The sequence below is a fragment of the Festucalex cinctus genome, chromosome 18 (assembly GCF_051991245.1).
Source record: "Festucalex cinctus isolate MCC-2025b chromosome 18, RoL_Fcin_1.0, whole genome shotgun sequence".
In the NCBI taxonomy this organism is placed as follows: Eukaryota; Metazoa; Chordata; class Actinopteri; order Syngnathiformes; family Syngnathidae; genus Festucalex; species Festucalex cinctus.
This window is the reverse complement of record NC_135428.1, coordinates 22,958,734-22,986,102: the sequence shown is the minus strand read 5'-3', so window position 1 is coordinate 22,986,102 and position 27,369 is coordinate 22,958,734. Positions and strand designations below refer to the sequence as shown.

At 43.7% G+C, this 27,369-nt stretch overlaps 1 protein-coding gene and 1 long non-coding RNA gene across 8 annotated transcripts in view; one reads left to right on the top strand and one right to left on the bottom strand.

The window, feature by feature from the left end:
- acer3 (alkaline ceramidase 3) overlaps window positions 1-15,482 on the bottom strand; it is a 106,731-nt gene extending 91,249 nt beyond the window's left edge. For 5 of the 7 annotated variants that reach the window (XM_077504165.1, XM_077504168.1, XM_077504166.1 and 2 more), the window contains exon 1: window positions 15,186-15,482. Coding sequence is in view for 3 of the 7 variants with exons in the window: in XM_077504161.1 (XP_077360287.1) it covers window positions 15,186-15,288 (103 nt within the window). In the remaining 4 variants the exon portion in view is untranslated. The remainder of the gene's footprint in view (window positions 1-15,185) is intronic. The other 2 variants (XM_077504162.1, XM_077504163.1) reach the window with 1 other exon arrangement.
- LOC144005809 (uncharacterized) lies at window positions 10,430-12,005 on the top strand. The gene is made up of 5 exons (XR_013279660.1): window positions 10,430-11,038; window positions 11,178-11,224; window positions 11,311-11,352; window positions 11,427-11,460; window positions 11,544-12,005. It is a non-coding gene; the product is annotated as an uncharacterized LOC144005809 (long non-coding RNA).
- Window positions 15,483-27,369: the final 11,887 nt, after the last annotated feature.

Sequence of the window (27,369 nt, the reverse complement as noted above, 5' to 3'; positions counted from 1 at the left end):
TGAACGTACAACCGGGGCTGCTTCATTAAAAATTCCTAGGGGGCGCTATTGAGTCCTTTTTGTAAAAATAGCACAATCAACAATAAAATATTGTTCATTTTACCAGGCCAGATGTGTGTGCCAAGTTTCATGAGTTTCTGCGCATGTTTAGACCCTCAAAACTGGCGTTGTTTTCTTGGCGAACAGTGCTTCGCCACGCCCACAGCGATTCGCGAAAACTCACAAACTTCGTGTTGTGACATCATGAAGGCCGAATCCCTCATCTGAGCAAATATGAGGTAGGTCCAGTTAACGTGTTTGGAGAAAAACGTAGAAGAAAATTCGTAAGAAAAAAAATTGCCACTAGGTAGCGCTATCAGTAGGATGAAATATAACTTCATAGATGTCTTTAGGGCTGGACTCTCATCAAATGTGTGAAATTTTGAGAAGATAGGATCATCTCGGTCAAGTTAATGCAGCTTTTATTGTCACGAAAAATCTTTAGACTTTGCGGCACCGTAGCGGCCACGCCCTTTGGCGAAAAGTTACAATATTCGGTGTGGGGCATGATCAACATCTTAAGGCTTTTCTGACCAATTTTCAACTGGATCCCTTCAACGAGCTCAGCGCAGTAGCTAAAAACGTAAAGTATGACATTTATTGTTACCACTAGGTGGCGCTATATGTATAACTGAATTTTATCATATAGATGTTTTCAGGCCGTGACTATTACATTGCCTGAGAAGTTTGAGATTTTTTGGAGCTTGAACATGGGAGTTATTAAGCATTTGCTCTTTCTGGACAAATGAAATTTTAAAGGCAATATTTGATGCCCCGCCCCCATCATATCGTATTTCGAAAAGGCAAGACTTTTTGCCCAGTTGTTCTCTCACGTATTGAGATGATAAATGCCAAGTTTGAAGTTAATTGAATGAAAAATGTTTGCAGAGGGGGAAAAAGCATGACAACAGTGAATGTGCCAAAATAGGCCAAAATTGGACATTAAAAAATTCATAGCTCATTTCCTGTACATTTTAGCTACATGGTCCCAATAGACTTTTTTGTGCATCTCGGGGTGCTACACGTGCCTGCCAATTTTCGTTGCTCTAGCTCAAACATGCCGGGCTTGGTTTTTATTTTTCTACGCTAGGGGGCGCTATAGAGTCGCGTTGTTATGACGACTTCATAATATCAAATTTTTCACCGGGCCTGAGGAGTGTGCAAAGTTCGGTGAGTTTTCGTGAATGTTTAGGTACCCAAAATCGGGATCGTTTGCGGAGAATAAAGAAGAAGAAGAAGAAGAAGAAGAAGAAGAAGAAGAAGAAGAAGAAGAAGAAGAAGAAGAAGAAGAAGAATTTTTACAAAAACAATAGGGACCTCGCAGCGGTCGCTGCTCGGGCCCTAATAAAATTTTTGTATATAGAAAAGATAACTGTGTAATGAAGGCCAACCCCCAAGAAAAGGAGGAGGAGCTAACGAGATGTCAAAACCAACAGTCCTCAAAGGACAAGACCAAAAGAAGAAAGCATGAAACGAAGCTACGAGATGGAGGAAGAGCAAGGTTGTAGCAAGCTAGTAATACCTGGAAAACTTGGTTCAGCCAAGGCAAGGGGACGTCTCGAGTGGCAAGGATGGAATCCGCCTGGATACGGAACCCCGATGTATGACATACCTCGACCTGCGACTCTAAACGTGCCTGACTCTAGAGGTAGGAGAAGGGCCGCACGTCTACTCCAATGGAGGAACAATTACACGCCAACCGAAGCGCAAAAAGTCAGAGAACTATTATGGGACTCCAGTAAATGAAGACCCACCGGACACAGTTTATGAACAACCTGAAGCTGACAGAGTGTACATGAAATTTCGTGTCAACCGCCAGCGACAAAATTGGAGGTATGGAAGAGTTTTGATGACTACCATACTTTGCTTCGCAGTAATACTTTTGATATATAGTGTGTTGGCGCTGCGAGTAGGGATGAGACGAAGCTCTAGCATCGATAGCATGGCCCCAATTAATCCCATCGACCTAGTAGAAGTACGGCATGGCACCACTAAAATAACCAACCAGACGTGCTGGAAGGTGGAGGTGAAGCATGTTTGTGAGGAATGGAGAAGGAAGAAGGGAAAGAATAGGGGAGCCTGCGGTGCCGGAGAGAGAAAACCCTGTGAGGTAGGATGGAGAAGGGAGAAGAGAGCAGTAATAAATTCCTATCTTCGCACCTTCAACAGCACATATTATAATGAAACCCTAGAGGTTTTGAGAAGAAGTACCACATACCCTGCGAAATCAAAAAGCAAGTGTGCACAACCAGTGATTCTACGAGTTGATAACACAACAAGCGACTCCACGGTCAATATTACCTTATTATGTCTGGAGAAGCAAGAACAAAGAATCATCAGAAATAACTGGGTCCAGATCGGGAAGGAAGAACCTGCTTGGTACTTCAACGAATATTGTGCAGGACTGCCAGATGCAACAGGTGGATATTGGCTGAAGACAGACCATGACGCCCCTGACTTCACCTACCTGGCGGCCCCACGAAATGACACTTGTACCGAATTTCGCCCGGCATGGGAACCATGTTGGAACTGCATAACCTTTCGGTGCGAGGAGCCAGGGACCAACGGGACCACTGATTACCGGCCAGGTACTCCTACTCCATCATTAGGTAAGTCACCTAAATTTTTTAAGCTGCGCGGAGGTGTGTTTGGAAAATTTAGGAAGCCGGTGCCGATTAAGATCACTCAACGAGTAATAACGCAACGACCAGGCTGTGGTTTAATGTTGAAAAAGGCCTAGTCGTATAATAATAGCCATTGTGATTGGAATATGATGAAATATTGTTTTGAGCCCTATCATATGTTTTGTTATGCGGATGAGGGTAATAGAATTATACTCCCCGATATAGGGCTTAGGGGTGATGTAGGTTTAATCCTATTTATTAGATTATATGCTGGAAACGCATTAGATCAAAAGAAAATAGAAGTGAAACACGAAGTATGGCTAAATAATTCCTTTCCATGGATATGGAAAAAAGGTACATTTATATTGAAATCAACCTTTAATAAAACTTTGGGAATAAATGTGTTAAAAGTAGTCTGGGCACAGATGTGGGCTCAACGTATTCCTACACCGGATGATTTACATAATGTCCCAAAGGGTGATTTTGATAGAATTGACCAATGTGTAGCATTAAGAATGTATAACAGATTGCATAAAAAAAGAGTGGATAAGTGGAATTTCACCGCGATGCCCCTTGGTGGAGACAGGAACGCCACCTTTGACTCATTGGATATATAACTGTACAGGGTTGAAGACAAACCTAACGATTAAAGGGGTGCTACAAGCATGGAAAGAAGGACACACGAGAAATGAAAGTAAGACGTGGTGGGGGCTCAATAAAGATGAGATGGTTCAAGATGTGATACCTTGCTTAGCAGAGTCGGAGAATTATTGGGTTAAATATCAATATATGGCGACGGTGTACTCTAGAGAGAACGATATTTGGCCTGACGTTGAAAGACCAGCCTTATATGCTAATCCAAGACCATGGGAAATGTTGTGTAAGGGGGGAGAAAATTTGGAAAATTTTAATGAATGTACAGTTGTATTAGCTCGTATCCCCTGTTATGAAGTCTCCCGATTTCAGAATTTTTGTAATGTACGTTATCGCGATGAGGATTATGCCAATTATGAGGGAGCAGTATGGATCAAAGATAATAGTAATCAATGGATCCGAAGTCAAGCTGCAGGTAGGGAATACTGTACGAGATGGGACAAAGATAATGACTTGTCCAAAATGGTAGGACTGAAAATTCTCCCCAAGCCTCCTGACTCTATTATGCAAATTTTAGAGGGTCACGCATTTAGGAGAAACCTTTGTAAGGGGTATGTAGTTACAGGGTTTGATTGGTTGGGATTTAATAAAATCTATGGCCCTGGCACATGCCACGAACCTGCTGAGAGATGGCTGCATTGTGGACACGGTGATGAATATGATCATAAGGGGGAACATGTATGTACATGGTATGAGAGAATGGGATTGGCAGTAAAAGGAGTAGTAAAAAATGTGGCCACAACAGCCGTTACAGTTGTAAAAGATGTAGCAGAAATAGCATTTACTGGAATAAGTACAGAGCTGTATAGTTTAGTATATGATGTAGGATTATGGTTAGGGTTAGGGTTAGGGTTAGGGTTAGGACTAAGGGGAAATTATTGAGCAGTAAGGATGGGCTTTTCAGAAAAGGGCGGGATCGACCCAATTATAAATAAGACGCCCTAGCCCTGACTTCCTCACTTCTCACTGACATCTTTTGGCGGAACAGTAAACAACAACTAACCATGGCTTGCAATGCTCCGGGGAAAGGCATTATTGGGAGACCAGGCGCCCTTCAAAACGTGAGTAATAAAGTGGAATATTGGATAATTTATATAATATGGTTTTTTTTATTGTTGTATTGGATTTGGCGAACAACTAAATTAATATTATGGGGAATAATTTTAATTCTCCTTTGGTTATGTCTGGTCGACCAATTGGTTTTAGTAATTTGGGTTTTTATCTATGTAGATTTTTATTTTTTTTACTCTCCCGCCAAGAGGTCCCGCTACTCGGAAGAGCGACCACACCCTCGCTCTCCCGTAGTAGAGGTGTTCCGCATTCTCTCGATGGAGTGGATGCGGATGGAGACTTAGATCAAGATCAGAATGTATATACCGGGAGCCGCGATGTTCTAGGCTCCCCTCAAGAATGATTGTATATACCGAGGGCCGCGATATTTTAGGCTCCTCTCAGGTTTAAGAATTGTCGAATTGTGTCTGTATGTTTAACAGGATGGCCAGGATGAGCCGCGGTGTGTCTTCTGTGGAAGCGATCTCCTCACATCCGCTTGGGTGGTGGGGGATGCTTTCTATGGACACTGCTGTTATCCTTTGCCCGCAGAGGATGAGAGTAGAGAAATGTGGCTCATACCAGACGGGCTTTTTCTGAATTTCGTAAATGATCTCTTCATTGTTATCCAGTGTGGTTCCTGGGTATGGCCTGGCTTTGCTGACCTCGCGGGCTCAAGTAAGTTGGAAGGTTTGGTTCAAAGTCGCTTGAAAGAGATACGTTATTATGTTAACGTTGAGGGTGAATTCATCGGGAGAACTTTCCCTTTGATGCGCATGATATGGCGCCTGCCTGACGGTGCTCGGCGCTTGACATTCAACACCTTGGCTGGCTTCTGTGTAGCCGCCACTCCTTTGAGACAGGTCGGATCCAATCGGGATGAGTGGCCCTGCGAGCCTGTAACGCCCTCCTCGCCCTTCCTGGACCGGGTTGACGAGCCCGGGGAACCCAGAGCCGCCCGACAGGATGTTCCAGTTGGTAAGGTTGTGCCACTGTTGAGATCACCCTCCCCCACGGTTACATCGATCACTGATGACCTGGAGGGTGTGCAAGGCGAGGATGGGGGTGGAACGGGGTCATCTCCCTCCCTGATGATAGGTGAACTGGGCCTGTGGTCTCCTCTTACTGATCCTCCGTCCGACTCCTTGCCTTCTGAATCCCCGGTGTCTCTGTTGCCGGATGACACAAGGGGGTTGAATGCAGGTGACTGGTTGGAGTTGGAGGCTTTTGCGGTTGATCAGTTTGGACACCATTGATCTCTAGGAGGGGATGTTGAATTGAGTGGATTGAGTGGGTCAGATGAAACGCCATATCATGTAAAATGAGATAACAAATTAATGGACTAGACTCAATTCTTAGTTAGAGACCAATTGGTGTCCATAGGACTGAAAAATTGGTGTCTATAGGACTGAAAACCAAATGGCCTCTGTGTGTAGCTCCCCAAAGCAACCACTAGATGCCGCCAAACCTGTACAACCAAGCCGCCTACTCAGCATAGCCATGACATCCTGTATAAGGATAAATACAATTTAAGTGTAAATAGATGGGATCCTCAATAATACACATATACCCAATCTAAATTCGACAATTGTTAACCTAATTTATGGATCAATGATTACAGCACATTGACGCCAACTATGAAGTTTTGCTGTCTTTTCTTTTATTTTCTTCACAAGCGATGCTGTCTTTATCGCTGATAATATTGCTGTAACTGCATTAAGTGAAAAGATTACCTGTATGTATTGTCCTCTCAACGATGACATGCATGATGTGGAACAAGAAGGAACTGGAATTAACCTGTTAAGCTCCCATGAGAGAATTTGGGATTAATATGTCATGTATATACATGTTATTCATGCTTGCTTAATTATGGTTAGAACATTAATACATATATGATGTTATTGATTTTAATGTTCATGATTCCTGAATAGAGCCAAGACCTTTGACATATTTTTATTCAACGTTGTGCACTTATGACTCATCTGTAAAGTATTTATGACTCATCCTTATGGCCCATCTGTGTGGAAAATTATTCAGAATAAGTCTCAACAAGTCTTTGCGCATTGATATGAGGAAGGACGATGCGGAAGGACACTCACCTGAGGAAATCAGTGATACGACCCAAAGTGATAAAAAGTCTTCACCAGATGGGATCTACGCTCTTTTTTCCCTGCGATGTGGTCTGGATGGAGTGTGTTTCTGAAGACGGATTCGTGGCTGTTTGGGACTTAGGTTTTTCACGAAGGATCTTTGACTTTTAGCCGTGAATGGAACTTTCTTCACAGATTGGGTAAAGTACAAAACTTTCATTAATAAGATGTTTAAGAGGAAGATATGAAAGATTAATCGCGTGTAGGGTGTGAGCCATTTAACCACTCCCATATCTTTAAATTATTTTTAGCCAAAAACATCTTATTCTGAATCAGGTCTTGAGCTTTTTTGAGAAATGATCAATCTTAGAAAGCTCTTATAAAAGGTTTAAATATTACTTTTGATCTCCTGTTTCCTACTTCATTTTATTTTTTATTAATTTTATGTTTTATTTTTAAATGTGACTTTTATGATTTATATTTGCTATTTTATTATTGTCAATAAAATTGTTAAAAGACAATTTTGGAATCAATCATTTTATTGGTTCATTTTTAGTTTTATTTTATTTCTTTTGGACGTTTTTATGAGTCCAAGGTCATTTTAGAAGACCAAATAAAATAATTAAAAAAAACAATTGTGAATTAATAATTTTATTTGTTCCTTTTCATTTTTATTTTTAGTAATCATTTTATTTGTTTATTTTAGTTTTATTTTATTTTTTTTAGACATTTTATAAGTCCAAGGTCATTTTATAAGACCAAATGAAATAATTGAAAAACTAATTGTGAATTAATTAGTTTATTTGTTTCGTTTTAATTTTTATTTTATTCCTTTTGGACGGTTTTTATGAGTCCAAGGTCATTTTATAAGACCAAATAAAATAATTGAAAAACCAGTTGTGAATTAATTATTTTATTTGTTTATTTTTATTTTTATTTTTATTTTATTCTTTTTGGACATTTTATAAGTCCGCATTATTTTTCTTCAAGACGGACACAACAGCATCGGACGTCCGGAAGAAGGTAAGTGCACTCGAATAACCTCTAACCAGTGTTTCCATCTGTATTAATAAAGTCAAATACTCCTGCTTGATATGAAACAAATCCGTATGATCCTCACAAGGATTATTAAATGACTAGGTCAATAACAAATGCAAACAACTCAGAGAAGTGGAGCTGCCAATGTAAGTGAGGTGTTCAGACTATTATTCCTGGGCTCTGTGTGGTTATTTACTCAGGATTGATAGGTGGATGAAAACGGATTGGCCTCATGATAAGAAGACAGTGAACAAACCTAGGTGAATCCCCTTTGATATATCGGCTTATCTAATTCCCGTCTCCTCACGCTGACGCCTTAGAGCTGGTGAGGGAAAAGAGGAATTTCTAACCCTTTAATTGGAGAGTCGATCAGGACATATTTCCCGATTTAAGTCCTGCGGGTAAGCGGAAGTTGACACAATTAAATAAGCAAAAGTGCCATACATTCTGGATTCATTACATATCAACTGAAATATTGCGAGCCTTTTATGATTTTAATATTGCTGATGATGGCTTACAGCTTAAGAAAACTCAGATATCCTATCTCAAAATATTTAAATATTTCCTCAGACCAGTCACCAACTAAAAAAAAAAAAATGTTATAATCAGCAACATTAAAATAATAGGCTTGCAATATTTCAGTTGATTTGTAAAGAATCTTAAAGTGCTTTATAAATAAAGTTGAGTTGAGTTGAGTTGAGTTGAATCCAGAATGTATGGCATTTTTGCTTATTTTTATTTTTGTGGGAATCTTTGACTGTCTCATGATTCGATTCGATTGCGATTTTTGGGGTCTACGATTCGATTCAGAATCGATTTTCAGTTCTCGATTCAAACGATTTTCGATTCAAAATTATTTGATTGACAAATGATTTCTGCTTCAATTTAAAGATATGCACGTTGTCATGATCTACTCCAGTCTGCTTTGCAAGACAAAATGACAAATAGAGACATTAAAGTGTCTTTTTTTGTTTTGTTTAAACATTTATTAATTTTGTATTGTAAGTGCCTTTTTCCACAAAAAAAAGCATGTGTGCTACAACTTAATCATTTCTAATTTAAATAAAATAGATTTTTGGATATTAATATTGATTCAATTAATAAATGAGAATCTCGATTCTTTTATGAATCGATTTTTTGGCACACCCCATATATATATATATATATATATATATATATATATATATATATATATATATATATATATATATATATATATATATATGTGTGTGTGTGCTGTCAAACGATTAAAATTTTTAATCTGATTAATCACACTTTTTAATTTTAATTAATCACGATTAATCAGCTAAATTACTTGTGTATTCGCGTAATATAAAAAAAAATACAAAATACCGTAAGATTTTCACATTAACATTTTATTATCTGAATGTCATTTGCAAACAAAGTAAATGCATGTACGCAATTGCATGCATGCGTGTATTGCTCAAAACGTAACAGCATCATATCAATTGGGTGCAATTCAGCAATTATTAATTAAACGCAAATTACTTTTGTTTTATCTAAAGTCCCGTCGGAGTGTTTTTTAAAGCAAAATTTACCACTGAGTCACCTCGCTCATTTTGGAACAACAGGCATAGGAAATGCCATGCATTGACCTAATCACTGACCTGCGCAGCCTTCAATGTAACCATCCGCGGTTACATTCAAGGCTCAAGTGCGGTCCAAAAAAATAGTGCGATTAATATGGGTTAATACAATTTTCCGTGATTAATTAATCTATTAACGCTTTAACTTTGACAGCCCTAATACATACATACATTTATATATATATATCCATCCATCCATTTTCTTGACCGCTTATTCCTCACAAGGGTCGCGGGGGCTGCTGGCGCCTATCTCAGCTGGCTCTGGGCAGTAGGCGGGGGACACCCTGGACTGGTTGCCAACCAATCGCAGGGCACACAGAGACAAACAACCATCCACACTCACACGCACACGCACACCTAGGGACAATTCGGAGCGCCCAATTAACCTGCCATGCATGTCTTTGGAATGTGGGAGGAGACCGGAGTACCCGGAGAAGACCCACACGGGCACGGGGAGAACATGCAAACTCCACCCAGGAAGGTCCGAGCCTGGACTCGAACCGGAGACTATATATATATATATATGTATATATATATATATATATATATATATATATATATATATATATATATATATATATATATATATATATATATATATATATATATTCTCTCCTCCTCCTTCCTCCGTTCGCTAAAAGCTAGTTCACGTGCATGTTTGTTTGATCACGTGGGCTCTGCACGCTCTATGCCGACGCTTCTGGCTCATCGAAAAGCAGGAGCGGATAATGGAACGGACTGCTTGTATATGAGTGCAAATATCGGAAATTTTTGGACATGGACAGAAAAATTCCGATACTGGTTTTATGGCTGATATCGGACACAGATCCGATATCAGTATCGGATCGGGACACCCCTACTGCTCAGGCCCTAATAATAATCCGAATGAAAAACTAGAGGGACCTCGCAGCGGAAGCTGCTCGGGCCCTAATAATAATTCGAACGAAAAACAATAGGGACCTCACAGCGGTCGCTGCTCGGGCCCTAATAATTTGAACGAAAAACAATAGGAACCTTGCAGCGATCGCTGCTCAGGCCCTAATAATTCGAACGAAAAACAATAGGGACCTTGCAGCGGTCACTGCTCGGGCCCAAATAATTCGAATGAAAAACAATAGGGCCCCGCAGCGGTCGCTGCTCAGGCCCTAATAAAAGAATGTTTGCTCGTATTTACATTGTTTTGAGAAGACTTACTCACACTGATCCAACAAAGTTAAGTAAAAAAATTAGGGCTGTCAAAGTTAAAGCGTTAATACATTAATTAATCATAGAAAATTGTCGCATTAACTCTTTGACCGCCATAAACGTTTAAAAACGTTCAGTATAATCCTAGGATAGGCCGCCATAGACGTTAATTGACGTCTACTATGTTTTTTTATGGAAACGGGTGGAGGAAAGCCTTGGGCAGCTGTGCTCCAAGTATCAAGCCGATCGGGTTACTATAATGAGTATTCCTGGCCACTAGATGGCTGTGATGAGTCTTTTGGACAAGATCGGGTAGGAGACATCAGTAGAAGGAGAGAGGCTGAGCTAGAGTGTTGAGGGGGAGAGAATGGCTAACTTGGCTAAGGGAGTCAAAAAGGCTACAGATGGTAATCAGCTCACGCTTGATCCTTATTTTCAAAGCTCAAAAGCATCGACCAGTGCTCAAGAGCACAGTGATGACGGGGTTAAGTCATAGTTGAAGCGGTGACGCGGCCGTTTCGACCACGTCCTAAGGCCCCACCGGCTAGCGATGCTAATAACGTCCTAAGGCCCCACCGGCTAGCGATGCTAATAACGTCCTAAGGCCCCACCGGCTAGCGATGCTAACACCGGAGAAAAGTGGTGCACAACCGAGCACGTCTGCACAGATGACGTTTCATCGGACGATCACGACTACTATGGGTCCGATGCAAGACAGTCTTGGACAGTCTTTCGTCCAAAGAACGTGAAGGTAAGCGCTAACATGCTAAGAGATTGCTAGTAAGATTACTTTACTAACTTTTCGGGCGATCTGCTAGCAGCGTGTGTAAATGTGCTGATATACACTAAAACATCTATTACCTATACAAACGTGAATGTATATTTTATAGATCGTGCTCACAGCAACGTCCGACCGCTGGTTCTATGACAAAGAAAGGTAAAAAAAAAAAAATGTTTTCAATACACCGCAACAATAAAAGGAAAGTCTTTCGGTAGTATTGTAATTGTATATGTTTCTTTCAGCTCCTACTCAAAGTGACCCTTCTCACAGTGAGCAGAACAAAGGTAAAAAGAAAAAAAAAAGATTCTCCACAGCACTAATAAAATATTTGATGGTAAACATCTTCTATAATTTACAGAATGTGCATTAACCAATACATCCAAGAAAAAAAGGTAAACATGCACACACACACACACACACACATTGCATCACAGTGCTCTAAAATAATATATGATATTGAAATGTATATTTGCAGATCCCAAAGATTCTGGCTGGCTTGAAGTTGATGAAGTTGGCTGGCAGCCAACCATCTTCCCCTTTTCTGCAAAACCAGGACCAAGGGATGCTGCAGCAGAGCTGAATTCCCACCTGCCAGCTGACATCATGGAGCTCTTCATCACGGATGAACTTCTCCAGCACATCGTTCATCATACCAACCTCTACGCAAATCAGTCCATGCAGAAGCAGACTGACAAAAACTGTGATGCAAATCCTGCTGCATCCCCCTAGCACGCACGGGATTACTCCACAATATACCACACAAAAAGAAAAATTGTGTCGTTGAAACATCCACACAATTGTAAATAGTAACACGTACACACACACCACACATGCGCAGTTGCGCACGTGTAAATAGTTTGCAAAGAGTTTTCCAAATTGTTTGTTCGGATTGCTACTGTTGCATGTAAATAAACTGTTATTTTGCAATCAAAAAACACTTTTTTTTTATTGTTGGGGTAGTGTTTTATAGAAGTTTAGGTGTTTGTAGAATCCCTCATGCAAAAAAAAAAGTGCCAAATTCACTAGAGTGCATGAAATAACATCGTTTAACAAAAAGCTTGATTTCTCCGTATTTTGGAAGAAAATAGAGGATTTGGGTGAAACGAAGCTGTTTTCTATTGTTGATTACTGAAGATCTGAATAAGGTAGAAACAAACTTTTTTTTTTAGATGAAAGATGACTTCAATCTTTCATTTGCTAGTATCCGTGTTTCCATAGTCCTAACACAACATTTTCTGTGGAGCTTGAAAGATCGGTAAAATTCTGTAAATCAGCTGGCAGTATGGGGTTACCTTTTCCGAAAATGGCTGGCAGTCAAAGAGTTAATCACATATTAACGCAGATTAATCAAGCTTTTTTTTTTTTTTTTACCGCACTTGAGCCTTGAACGTAACCGCAGATGGTTACATTGAATGCACGGCATTTCCTACGCATATTGTTCCAAAATGAGCGGGGTGACTCCAGTTGGTATGCTCGTGGTAAATTTCACTTAAAAAACACCCCGACGGGACTTTAGATGAAACAAAAGTCACACACATATACATATTCATTTTTTTGGGGGGGATACGGGTGTGTCGGAGTAGGGGAATTTTTTTTCCCTCTGCTCCGACTCACCTGCTCCCAATTTTAATGCACCACACGCACACACTTTTATATACACTGGGTGGGGCCACATTCACGGTGTAAGGGTAGAGCTCGCTTTGCTGGACCGCGGTTGACGGCTTCTTTCTTTGGCGGTGGTCCTTATGCATGCCAGATCCGTCGCACCAGCATCTACTGAAACTCAACAGAAGTACCCTCTCCCTCCCACAGCCCCTTGAATCAGATGGTGCTGGTGTCTGTGGTTCTCACTATGCTTTATCTATCCTTCCCTCCTTCCTCTCTTTAGTTTTTCCGCTGGTCAATTGAGATCTTAATTTATTAGAAGTATGAGGTTTCTGGGGTTGGCATAAGACTCTGGTTTTGTAACCACGCAGGAGGGGTCTTGTTGGTGCTGGACTTCACTTTGATGGATTGGATGTACTGGCTTCTATTGATCTCACTCTGCCTTATCGATCCTTCCCTCCTTCCTCTCTTTAGTTTTTCCTCTGGGCTCTTGAGATCTCGCTAAATTTGCTGGAATTTAGAGGCTTCCGGGGTTGGCGTAAGACTTTGATTTTGTAATCATGGGGAAGGCAGGAAGTGTTTGGTCGGTGCTGGATGTCACTTTGATTTACCTTTCTTTTCTCTTTATTTCTTTTTTTTTCTGACCTTTTCTCTGGTCTCCTGACCATTTAAATCTCACGACTCTGGCAAGATTCTGAAGTACCTGGTTAAGGCGAAGGGTAATGGGATATTTATAAGGTTTTAGGTGAATGAATGAGTATAAATTTATACGTATTTGCACGCACGCACGCACACGCACGCACGCAAACGCACGCACGCAAACACGCACGCACGCAAACGCACGCACGCAAACGCACGCAAACGCACGCAAACGCACGCACACATACACAAAAAAAAAAAAAAAAAAAAAGAGCAATGATGACAAGACGTTGAATCGGTAAGACTACCGAATGAACAATTCTGAGCTCTTAAAAAAATAAAAAATAAATAAATAAAAAAAAGATGACACAAAAGATGAAACAAAAGATGAAACAAAAGTCATTTGCATTTAATTAATTAATAATTGCTGAATTGCACCCAATTGATATGATGCTGTTATGTTTTGAGCAATACATGCATGCATGCACATGCAATTGCGTACATGCATTTAATCAATGTTTGCAAGGATATTCAGATAATAAAATGCGTTAATGTCAAAATATTACGGTATTTTGTATTTATTTTATATTACACGAATACGCAAGTAATTTAGCTGATTAATCGTGATTAATTAAAATTAAAAAGTGTAATTAATCAGATTAAAAATTTTAATTGTTTGACAGTACTATAAAAAATCAAATGTCTTTGTATGCTAATGAAAAGTATATTGTATTTAGGACACTAGCTGATATAGCAGCGCAACTATTGACGATATTATTACCTGGTTTATTACGACATGAGTACGTGCAGTCGAGATCACAAACGTGATCAACATTATTCTTCCCGGGTGCGGTGATGTGCAAAAATGTACAAGACCTTATCAGTTTGAAAACCAGAACAGCTTACCAGTAGCGTTCTATTTAACTGCAGCTGCTTGATGGAGTAGCTGATAATGGACAGACTTTGGTCACTGATTATAAATGCATTTATAATCCATATAAGGTGTGTCCTTGGTTACTTTGCATTGAACAATGCATATAGTATATACAGAATATATTCCTTATTCCCCCTTAAATAACTGCAATAAGTGCATGAGTGTTACTATGCTAAAGCACCCTGTGTCATCAGTATAAACAAAAACTCCAACTGTCAGTATGGGAGATGCACTAGTCAGGCCATGGATTTAGGGAACATTAAAAAAAAAATTAAAAAAATCCATCACAGTTCCAGACACTATTACTGTTTTCATGAATAAAAACGTGTCTGATCCTATAAATTTACCAGCCACATGAGGTACACCATTTAAATTAGATGCACTGATTTATTCATGTATTATTGTAGTTGTAGGGTGTAGATCTGCACTTATAGTGGTTGCCTACTTGACGATGATACAGAGGTATATCTAATAAAGTGACGAGTTGTTAAGAATGTGTTATCATTGAGAACATCCAGCCCAGAGCATCTTGCAAGTTTGTATTCAAGCTATTGATTCTGGACAAACCTGTTTGCGTTTTGTTTTGGTTTTTTGCAAGAAGGTTTTTATTTCTTTGTTTGTTTTTACTTCTGTTTTGATTAGGTCTGGGACGTCGGTGTGCACGCTCACGAGCTGAAATGTGCTTTCTGTTACAATAATGATACAGCATGAATGTAGCTACTTTCATAATGCATGGAACCGTGGATCTAATGTGGGAAACAATGTGTGTGAAGGACTCATTTTTCTGCAGTGAATACTGAATGGTCGTATAAAAATCGCGTTTCGAATCAGCTACCAACAAAATACAACTCCACATTATTTTTGACGTCGGGGTTTCAGGGGCGTGTGTCATTACAGTCTCCCGCTTGTATTTACGTATGCTGTTTCGCTGTTACTCACAGAATTCCGCGATGTAGAAGGAGACGACATAATTCTCTTCACACCAGTCGAGCGTCGATGTGGGCCGCCCCCAGTATCCCTGCCTGTCCAAAGAGGGAGCCATGATGGAAGCGGAGGAGGTTGTGTGACCACTAACGGATTGGCCGTCCCATCCCCGGCTTGCGTACGGCCGGTGGCAGCGAGAGGCGCCCTCCCATCCTCGCGAGAGATAGTGAGCGGGCCAGTGATATGATGTCACTCAAGTCCCACACTTTTTTTTGCCTGTGACACTTTCTCTCCACTGTTCTATGTCTTGGATAACCCTCTGGTGTCATTTTACGTGCAATACGTGTACTACGTCTCACGGGCGAGGGGCAGGGCCGGCCCTACATGATTTGGTACCCTAGGCGAAAATGTACATGGTAGCCCCCCCCCAATCCCATAAAAAAAACACACACACAAAAATTATAGATATATTATATTTAATAGCACACCACGCAATAAATACCTAATTCCACAAACAAATAAAAATAAGAAAAATAACAGAAGTACAATGCAATGCAACTTTTTATTGCAATTTTTGCAAAATGACAGTATTTAAAACCTCAAAATGTTTTCACTATGTACATTAATAATTGTGTAAGATACAAAAAATAGTAAATGTATCAATATACAAACGTCGATATATCGTAAAACTTTGGCAATAAGGTAATTCACAGATAATGTGAATAGTGTGCAAAAAAACTTCACTAAATAACTTAGGAACATAACGGCAAATACTTAAAATAGTGCACGCCGGGACCTCCTTGCAGCAAAGGCATCAATTGGTGCGTCAAAGGATACTGGATACTTCTTGATTGATGCTGATAAGTGCCAGTCTAGTTAGCCGTTCTTGTGACATGGTAGACCTTAAATAGTTTTTATTAGTTTAAGCTTGGAAAAGCATCTCTCAGCTGATGCTACAGTCACTGATATGGTAGCAGCCACTCTGAGTGCTACCCACATGTTGGGATAGATTTTTAGAAGTTTTTTCTGTTATGTGCCGTGAGGCAAAGCAAGGCCAGGACCCAGGATGCAGAGTGAGAGACAAAGTCCACAGTTTATTGTTCACAAAAGTATCAACAGAAAATCACCTTGCTCAGGGAAAAAGTTCTGGAAAACAAAGTAGCAACCAAAAATCACCTTGTTCAGGGATGAAGAAACACTAAAGCGCAAAGTAGCAACATAAAACACTAGGGACCAAAGTAGCAACAGAAAGAGCCGTCTTAATAGACCGGTAGAACGAGAAACAAAAAACCACTACAAGCCGGAGACCAGGGACTAGAACACAACAAGGGTGTGGCAGGAGGAGACAAGCAAACGTAGCAGGTATGGCAAGGGAATGTTCCGGCACAGAACCAAAGGAGGGGCTGGTTAAATAGGTTGTTGGCTCATCAGGCTGATGAGCCCCAGGTGCGGGAGCAGGCCTCTGCCTGCGAGGTTGGCGCCGCCTCCTGCCACACTCCGGAACTGCTTAGAGAGACAACAGAACCATCACAGTACCCCCCCCCCCTAAGGAACGCCACCCGGCGTTCGACCAGGCTTATCAGGGTTACGGGCATAGACCTCACGCAGCAGTTGCGGGTCCAAAATGAGGGCACGTGAGATCCAGGAGCGGTCCTCCGGGCCGTACCCCTCCCAGTCGACGAGATACTGGAACCCCCTGCCCCACCTGCGGACATCAAGGATGCGATTCACGGTGTATGCAGGGTGTCCATCAATGATCCGGGGAGGAGGCGGCGGTGGGGCGGGTGGCTGGAGGGGGCTATCCACGACCGGTTTCAGAAGGGACACGTGGAAAACGGGGTGGATCCTGAGGGATGACGGTTGCCGGAGTCGGACAGCATTCGGGTTGATGATCTTGTCAATGGGAAAAGGGCCAATGAAGCGTGGAGCCATTTTGCGGGAGTCCACTTGAAGGGGCAGGTCACGTGCGGAAAGCCAGACACGCTGTCCCACCTGGTAGTCGGGGGCTGGGGTTCTCCTCCGGTCAGCCAGACGTCGATTGCGCTCCGCTGTCCTGGACAGCGCTGCTCGAGCCTCCCTCCAGACTCGTCTGGCATGGCGGAAGTGGGCATGGATGGACGGGACGGCAACCTCGGACTCCTGGCTGGGAAACAGAGGGGGTTGGTAGCCCGAGGTCACCTTAAATGGGGACATGCCAGTGGCAGTGCTGATCAGTGTGTTATGCGCGTATTCCACCCATGGGAGGTGCGCGGACCAGGAGGCAGGAAGGCGTGAGGCTACGCAGCGCAGAGCTGTTTCCAGGTCTTGATTTGCACGCTCCGTCTGACCGTTGGTTTGGGGGTGGTAGCCGGAGGAGAGACTGGGAGAGATCCCCAGTGCCCGACAGAAAGCCTTCCAGACTTGAGAGGTGAATTGTGGACCCCTGTCCGACACGATGTCTGTGGGGATTCCGTGAAGCCTGAATACATGTTGGACCAATAGGTTAGCAGTTTCCAAGGCGGTGGGGAGTTTTGGGAGGGGGACATAATGAACCGACTTGGAGAATCTGTCGACGATGGTAAGGATTGTGTCATTGCCCTCGGATGGGGGAAGTCCCGTGACGAAATCCACCGCGATATGCGACCATGGCCGAGAGGGGATGGGCAAGGGGCGTAATAGGCCTGCCGGGGCTTGATGAGAAGGTTTATTGCGGGCGCAAACTGAGCATGACGCAACAAAAGCCCGAACATCGGCAGCCATGGTTGGCCACCAGAAGCGCTGTTGGATCAGGGAGAGTGTCCGGTGGATCCCAGGGTGGCAAGCGATTCTTGAGGTATGCCCCCAGAGGAGCACAGGAGTCCTGGCGGCAGGTGGCACGAACAGTCTCCCTGGAGGACATTCATTTGGAACTGGTTGGTTGTCAAGTGCCTCCTGAACTTTCTTCTCCACTCGCCACCGCATCGCCCCGACCACACACTCAGGGGAGAGGATCGTGCTTGAGTCCCTCTCTTCCTCTCCAGAGGCGAACTGCCGGGAGAGGGCGTCAGGTTTCAGGTTTCGGGAGCCGGGGCGGTAGGTGAGGGTGAAGTTGAAGCGTCCGAGGAAGAGAGCCCAACGAGCTTGACGAGAGTTCAATCGTTTGGCAGTGCGAAGATAGGACAAGTTCTTGTGGTCCGTCCAAACAATGAAGGGATGAGCTGCACCCTCCAGCCAATGCCGCCACTCTTGGAGGGCTAGGACCACTGCCAGGAGTTCGCGGTTGCCCACATCATAGTTGCGCTCCGCCGGGGAAAGCCGACGGGAGAAGTAAGCACAGGGGTGTAGTTTTTGGTCCGCAGGCAGGCGCTGAGAGAGGACGGCCCCCACTCCCGAATCTGACGCATCCACCTCTACCACAAACTGCTGCTCGGGATCTGGGTGGGCGAGAACAGGGGCATTAACAAAGAGTTCTTTCAGACGGTTAAAAGCACATTGAGCATCAGCAGACCACACGAAGCGAAGTTTGTTTGAGGTCAAATGCGTGAGAGGAGCAGCTATACTACTATAGTTTCGGATAAATCTCCTATAGAAGTTAGCGAACCCAAGGAAACGTAGCTGCTTCCGATTGGTAAGCAGAGGCCAATCTTTAACCGCTTCGATTTTAGAGGGATCGGCCCTGAGCCGCCCCTTTTCTATCACATAGCCCAGGAACTTAACAGTGGAAACATGAAATTCACATTTCTCAGCTTTAACATACAGTTTGTTTTCTAGTAACCTCCTCAGGACATCTCTTACGTGCCCCACATGCTCTTCATGTGATCGAGAAAAGATGAGAATATCGTCTAGATATGCAAAAACATTCTTATCTAGCAGGTCTCTGAGTACATCATTCACAAATGACTGGAATGTTGCTGGAGCGTTTGTGAGCCCAAAGGGCATGACCAAATACTCAAAATGTCCCAAATGGGTATTGAAGGCAGTTTTCCACTCGTCGCCGTCGCGTATCCTTACCAGGTGGTAGGCGTTTCGGAGGTCCAATTTGGTGAACACCATTGCATTGTGGAGAGGGCTGAATGCAGCGTCCAGGAGCGGCAGAGGGTACTTGTTCTTAACTGTGATGGTGTTTAAGCCAGTGTAGTCAATGCAAGGGCGCAGAGTTTTATCCTTCTTTTCCACAAAGAAAAACCCTGCGCCTAATGGAGATGAAGACGGTCTTATAAGTCCTGCAGCTAATGATTCGGTGATGTATTTTTCCATTGCTTCCCGTTCGGGTTTGGTTAAGTTGTATAGTCTGTGTGTTGGGAGTGGAGCCCCAGGGAGCAGTTCTATAACACAGTCATAGGGTCTATGTGGGGGAAGGGAGCACGCCAAGTCTTTTCTGAAAACTGCCTCTAAATCGTGGTATTCACTGGGGATGTTACTTAGGTCAATATCTTTTGAGTAGTGGGGAGAGTTAGGACCCCTGGCAGGTAGGGCTGACTTTAGACAGTGGGCATGGCAATAGTTGCTCCAGTTCCGAATCGTACCTGTGGACCAGTCTATGTAGGGGTTATGCAGCTTCAACCAGGGAATCCCTAGAATTGCGGTGTTGAGGGGGGAGGAAATCACATAGAACTCAATTACTTCATGATGGTTACTAGAGAGTGTCAGATTAATGGGTGTGGTTCTGTGTGTAACCCTTTCTAGAAGCCTCCCGTCGACTGCAAGAACTTTCTTGGGGGAGGTCAGTGGAGTCAGGGAAAGATTGTTGTTTTTAACATAGTCAATGTCTATGAAGTTGTCATCGGCTCCTGAGTCTATCAGCACCTGGACAGGTAACGAGCAAAGTGTCGTGTGAATCATACCTGGTACCTGTATTTGGGAGGACGAGGGGGAAGATATTCGGCTCACCAGTGCCTCCCTTCCTACTGGTGAGCCCCGGCTTTTGGCAACTCGGGGCAGCTTGCCAAGAAGTGGCACCCCTGGCCGCAGTACAGGCACAGTCGGCTCCTCATGCGTCGCTGTCGTTCGACAGGGGTGAGTCGAGCCCTGCCCAACTCCATGGGCTCGTCGCGAGGTGTCGTGCTGGAATGGAGTTCAGGAGCGGTGCTCGGAGATGAGGCGGTGGAGTTCCCCATGACGGTTGAGCTGGACGGTGAGAAAGTCGACGAGCGACGAGCCATGTCCATCTTCCTCTCCCGCCGTCTCTCCCTGAGCCGATTGTCTATCCGTGTTGCTAATGTAATAAGGTCATTTAGTGAGTTACATTCATCCCTTAAAGCCAACTCATCTTTTATCTCCCCAGCGAGCCCCTTTTGAAAAATTGTTTGTAGCTCAGAGTCCCCCCATCCGCTACTGGCTGCCAGAACCTGGAAAGTTAATGCATATTGAGAGACAGAGAGGCTACCTTGACGCAGATCCAGCAACTGGCCAACTGCTTCCTTGCCTCGCACCGGGTGATCAAAAATGCGTTTCATTTCTCCGGTAAACTGTTCATAATCATTTAGCACTGCCGATCCTTGTTCTGTGATTGCCAAGGCCCAAGCGGCCGCTTGTCCTGATAACAGACTCATAATGAAGGCGATTTTTGACTGGGCAGTAGCATAAGTACCGGGTTGCTGGTTAAACACTAATCTACATTGTAGCAAAAACTGAGCACATGTGCCTAAGTCTCCAGAATACCTAGCAGGAATCGGAATAAATGGCTCTCTGGGAGAAGACGGCTGGGAGGCTGGAGGGGTTGCCGCCGATGGAGGGGGCGAGCAACCAGAGGAGCTGGACGACGGCAGTTGGTGACTCATGGCTGCCATCTGCTTGTTCAGCTGGTCCACACTGGTGGTGAGTTGCTGTAGATGGTCCATCACTTGTTGCAGGGTTGATTGGTGTTGTCCAACAAGTGCTCCTTGTGCCGAAAGCGCACTCCTTAAGCGCTCTGACTCTGCTGGGTCCATTATGGCCGGAACATTCTGTTATGTGCCGTGAGGCAAAGCAAGGCCAGGACCCAGGATGCAGAGTGAGAGACAAAGTCCACAGTTTATTGTTCACAAAAGTATCAACAGAAAATCACCTTGCTCAGGGAAAAAGTTCTGGAAAACAAAGTAGCAACCAAAAATCACCTTGTTCAGGGATGAAGAAACACTAAAGCGCAAAGTAGCAACATAAAACACTAGGGACCAAAGTAGCAACAGAAAGAGCCGTCTTAATAGACCGGTAGAACGAGAAACAAAAAACCACTACAAGCCGGAGACCAGGGACTAGAACACAACAAGGGTGTGGCAGGAGGAGACAAGCAAACGTAGCAGGTATGGCAAGGGAATGTTCCGGCACAGAACCAAAGCAGGTGCTGGTTAAATAGGTTGTTGGCTCATCAGGCTGATGAGCCCCAGGTGCGGGAGCAGGCCTCTGCCTGCGAGGTTGGCGCCGCCTCCTGCCACACTCCGGAACTGCTTAGAGAGACAACAGAACCATCACATTTTCTCCTCTAGAAAAGTTAAAAGTTCCATGGTTGACATATTGGATTTTGGCCAGGTAGGAAATGACTGCATCTCTGCTAAGAGTGTTTTTTTTAATTTTATTTTATTTATTAGAGTACATATTGCACAAATAAGTAGACTCAGAGAAAAAGGCTTGTTAATTCCAGGCCAAGCAGACATGTTGCTACCCATAACAGTCATGGAGATCATAGAAAATACTAGATGTAGTCTTTTTTGTTGTGGGTTGCATTTTTTTTTTTTTTTTTTTGCATTAGTTAATTTGATTAAATTGAAGATTTTGTAATCTATGCATCCTATTACAACCTTACTTTCATGTTGTGAGTCAAGTGCGTATACTACAGAAAACATTTTGTCAATATTTTGGAAATTGTTGTTATGTTTATTGAGATATTGAACATCCATCCATCCATCCATCCATTTTCTTGACCGCTTATTCCTCACAAGGGTCGCGGGGAGATATTGAACAAAATCTTTAAATTTTTCAAAGGGGGTATACTCATATATGCTGAGCACTGTACATGATTCAGCAATAGCTGATATATCTGAAATAGTCACCTGGATCTAGAAGATCGAGCTTTGTGTCACTCAAAGTACTGCTGATTGGTGCTTGACTGGCTGTCGCTTCAGCTGTACATTAAACAAAATACATCACTTCAAATTATTTTGGTGTTAAAGCAGGGAAAACAAATCCATTTGCATTATGATAGAATACAATGTAAGAAATTATGGCTGTTTGTATTAAATGCACCATCCATGCACTTACATTCAGTAGCCTTTGGTGAAGATGACACTGAAGGATTGTTTACCACAGCTTCTGCAGGTGCTTGTTGTGGCTGCAAATATTTTCTCAGCGCATCTAGTTAAAAAAAAAATGCATTTACTATATAGATTTTTACATTAAACCAGCACATAATTCTTATTTTCAATAAATTAATAAATTAATGTGGTTATGTGAAACAATGACTTATGCAAATCCATTTGCAGGTATCTGGACTTACTGGCTGTTTTAGTTTAAACTCAGCAAGCGTTGCCCCACTCTTGTGTGCAAAGTAGCTACTAGCATGGATGTAATGGTGCAGTAAACAAGTTACAAGCAAGCTAAGAAGCTAACGCTATTTTCGTGTTTATTTTATAAACAATGATGATTGACCGACATACATACCTCTACCCTGGGCCCGTTTTTCCTCCTCCTCCTTTCGCCGCTTTCTTAGTGCAGCACCTGAAGGCTTGGACCTTTTCATTGTTGTCGATGTCAATGTATAAACAACACAAGTGTGCCAACCATCTATCTATCTTTCTAAAGTGCTGCCACTACACTCTGAGATGATATACGACCCCTCCCCCTACCTTTCATTGTAAGCGGCAGCAGCGGGTCTGATTCAGGACAGCAGGTCGTGAACTCACAGTCATTTATTTGAAATAGAAGTAATAAAAAAAAAAGGAACTTAATAAAATATATTTGCTATATAACATATTTTATGTTAGAAAACACGAAGGGGTGGGATGTGTGTGTGTGTGGGGATATTGTGTTTGGGTTTTTTAAATTTTATTTTTTTTCCTTTCTGCAATTTGGCGCCCCCTCCACAAGATGACGCCCTAGGCGACCGCCTAGCTCGCCTGTAGCCTCGGCCGGCCCTGGCGAGGGGGGCGCTATAAATACACACGCAAGCACGCGCACACCCCCACACACACGCATATATATATATATATATATATATATGTATATATATATATATATATATATATATATATATATATATATATATATATATATATATATTTGTATATATGTATATATATATATATATATATATATATATATATATATATGTATATATGTATATATATATATATATATATATATATATATATATATATGTATATATATATATATATATATATATATATATATATATATATATATGTATATATGTATATATATATATATATATATATATATATATATATATATATATATATATATATATATATATATATATATATCCATCCATCCATCCATCCATTTTCTTGACCACTTATTCCTCACAAGGGTCGTGGGGGTGCTGGCGCCTATCTCAGCTGGCTCTGGGCAGTAGGCGGGGGACACCCTGGACTGGTTGCCAGCCAATCGCAGGGCACACAGAGACGAACAACCATCCACACTCACACGCACACCAAGGGACAATTCGGAGCACCCAGTTCCTGCCATGCATGTCTTTGGAATGTGGGAGGAGACCGGAGTACCCGGAGAAGACCCACGCGGGCACGGGGAGAACATGCAAACTCCACCCAGGAAGGCCGGAGCCTGGACTCGAACCGGAGTCCTCAGAACTGGGAGGCGGACGTGCCTATATATATATATATATATATATATATATATATATATATATATATATATATATATATATATATATATATATATATATACATATATATATATATATATATATATGAATAAATGTATTCATTTTCATATATATATATATTTTTTTCATTTTTATATATATTGTCAGGCCTGTGCCTGTACTGTGGAGCCAACGGCCACTACATCGCTCACTGCCCTTCCCGGCCAAAAGGACTGACTCCAGTAATGGGGAACGTATTGGTGAGTCCCGTTATGAGTTCCCCTAATTCTAATCGTTTTATGCTTTCTGCTACCCTCTGCTGGGGTAGTCTGTCTTTGCCAGTGTCAGCCCTTGTAGACTCCGGAGCCGATGAGAACCTGATTGATCACCGCCTGGTAGAACAAATGACCAAAGACCTGCAAACCTTGACCACTCCTTTGGATGCCACAGCCCTAAATGGTGCACTGATCTCCCATGTCAGACAACAAACGGTACCAGTTGTACTAAAGCTCTCGAGTAACCACCAAGAGGCAATCAGTCTACACGTGTTTGACTCTCTCCAAGTTCCCATAGTGTTGGGCATGCCATGGCTCAAGCAGCACAACCCACATATTGACTGGACTGTGCCCAACATCATTTCCTGGAGCAATTATTGCCATAAGAATTGCTTACTGTCTGCTGTTGTGCCACCCAGTGGCCAAAACAAACAAGAACTGCCCGACCTGTCCTGCGTCCCTCCCGAGTACCATGACCTTGCCCGGGTCTTCAGCAAACACCATGCTTCTTCTCTGCCCCCTCACCGACCATACGACTGCGCTATCGACCTCCAGCCCGGAGCGCCACTTCCACGAAGCCGGCTTTACAACATCTCACGGCCGGAACGAGAAGCAGCAGATTCTTACATCAATGAATTACTGGCAGCAGGTATTATCCGGCCTTCCTCGTCACCAGTGGGAGCTGGTTTTTTCTTTGTGGACAAAAAGGACAAGACGCTCCGCCCTTGTGTTGACTATCGTGGTCTGAATGATATCACTATAAAGAACAAATATCCCCTACCCCTGATGGACTCCGCGTTCTCACCTCTTCATGGAGCCACCATTTTTACCAAGTTGGACTTGCGCCAGGCCTACCATCTTGTCCGAATCCGGCAGGGCGACGAATGGAAGACCGCATTCAACACACATAGGGGGCACTACGAATATCTGGTCATGCCTTTTGGCTTAATGAACGCCCCCGCTGTCTTCCAGGCCCTGGTCAACGATGTTTTGCGTGACATGATTGGGAAGTTCGTCTTTGTATATCTTGATGACATCTTGATTTTCTCAAGTTCGGACTCTGAACATAAAAGACATGTACGCCATGTACTCCAGAGACTCCTTGAAAACAAGCTTTTTGTGAAAGCTGAAAAGTGTGAGTTCCATGTAACCAAAACCACCTTTTTGGGCTATGTAATTGCTGAGGGACAGCTCCAAATGGACCCCGCCAAAACTACTGCAGTCACCAAATGGCCCAGACCCACGTCCAGGAAGGAGCTGCAACGCTTCCTTGGTTTTTCCAATTTCTATCGCCGATTCATCAAAGACTACAGTCGTGCCGCAGCTCCTCTTACCGCCCTTCAAGTGGTCTGAGGAGGCTGACCTGGCCTTTAGCAGGCTCAAACATATGTTCACCACTGCTCCCGTGCTTGTCCATCCAGATCCACAGAGGCAGTTCATAGTTGAGGTGGATGCCTCAGAGGTGGGGGTCGGAGCGGTTTTGTCCCAGCGGTCTCTGGAGGACGGTAAGGTCCACCCGTGTGCTTTCTACTCCCGCAGGCTCTCTCCGGCAGAGAGGAACTATGGGATCGGTGACCGGGAACTCCTGGCGGTGAAGGCGGCATTGGAGGAATGGAGGCACCTCCTGGAAGGGGCCGAGCAGCCATTTGTTGTTTGGACCGACCACAAAAATCTGGAGTACATCCGCTCAGCCAAGAGACTAAGCTCACGTCAAGCCAGGTGGGCCCTGTTCTTTGATCGGTTCACGTTCACCTTGTCTTACCGCCCAGGGTCCCAGAATACAAAGCCGGATGCCCTGTCCCGCCAGTTTGCAGCAGAGGGCACCAGATCAGATCCAGGCCCTATCCTGCCTCCCACCTGTTTCATTGGATCTGTCACGTTGGAAATCGAAGCGCTGGTGAGGAGGGCCCAGGTCGGACTGACTGTACCCCCCAGGGCTCCGCAGAACTGCCTGTTTGTCCCTGACCCTGTCCGCTCCCAGGTGCTAAAGTGGGCCCACTCCTCGCGACTGACCTGCCACCCGGGAATCCGCAGGACATTGGCCTTCCTCCGCCAACATTTTTGATGGCCCACGATGGAAGAGGACACCCGCTCGTTCGTCTTGGCATGCACGGTATGTGCCCAGAACAAAACTTCCTCCAAGCCCAGCTCTGGCCTGCTCCACCCGCTTCCTATTCCCAAACGCCCGTGGTCCCACATTGCCCTGGACTTTGTTACCAGACTTCCCCCGTCTAGAGGTAACACAGTAATTCTCACCATTGTTGACAGGTTTTCCAAAGCAGCCCATTTCTCGCTCTTCCCAAGCTCCCAACTGCCAAAGAAACCGCTGACCAGTTAGTCCAACATGTCTTTTGTCTACATGGCATCCCTTCAGACATTGTTTTGGACAGGGGGCCCCAGTTCACTTCACAGGTCTGGAGGGCCTTTTGTGCTGCATTAGGCATCGGCCTGAGCCTCTCGTCCGGTTACCATCCTCAAACTAATGGTCAATGTGAACGCACCAATCAGCAACTGGAGACAACCCTCCGCTGCATCACACAGTCCCATCCTGCTTCATGGAGCACTCAGCTCGCTTGGGTAGAGTACGGCCATAATTCCCTACCCAACGCCTCCTCAGGTATGTCCCCTTTTCAGTGTTCTCTGGGCTACCAACCACCACTGTTTCCCTCCCAGGTCAGTGACCTCTCCGTTCCATCTGTGCAAAGCCACATGCGCCTATGCTCCAGGGTCTGGAGGCAAGCCCGCTCCGCCCTACTCCGGTCCTCTACCAGAATGCAGGTACCTGCCAACCGTCGCCGCATTCCTGCTCCTACCTATGCCGTCGGCCAGAAGGTATGGCTCAGTACGAGAAACCTGCCGCTAAAGGCAGAATCCAAGAAGCTGTCCCCTCGTTTCATCGGCCCCTTTGAGATTGAGGCTGTGATCAACCCCTGTGCTGTGCGTCTCAAGATCCCGACCTCTCTTCGTGTACACCCCACTTTTCATGTCTCACAGATAAAATCTGTTTCATCTAGCCCTCTGTCCCCTGCTGTGCCGCCACCGCCCGCACCTCTCATGATTGATGGACATCCCGCCTACACCGTATGCTGCCTCCTTGACGTTCGCCGTCGCGGCCTCCAGTACTTGGTAGACTGGGAGGGTTACGGAC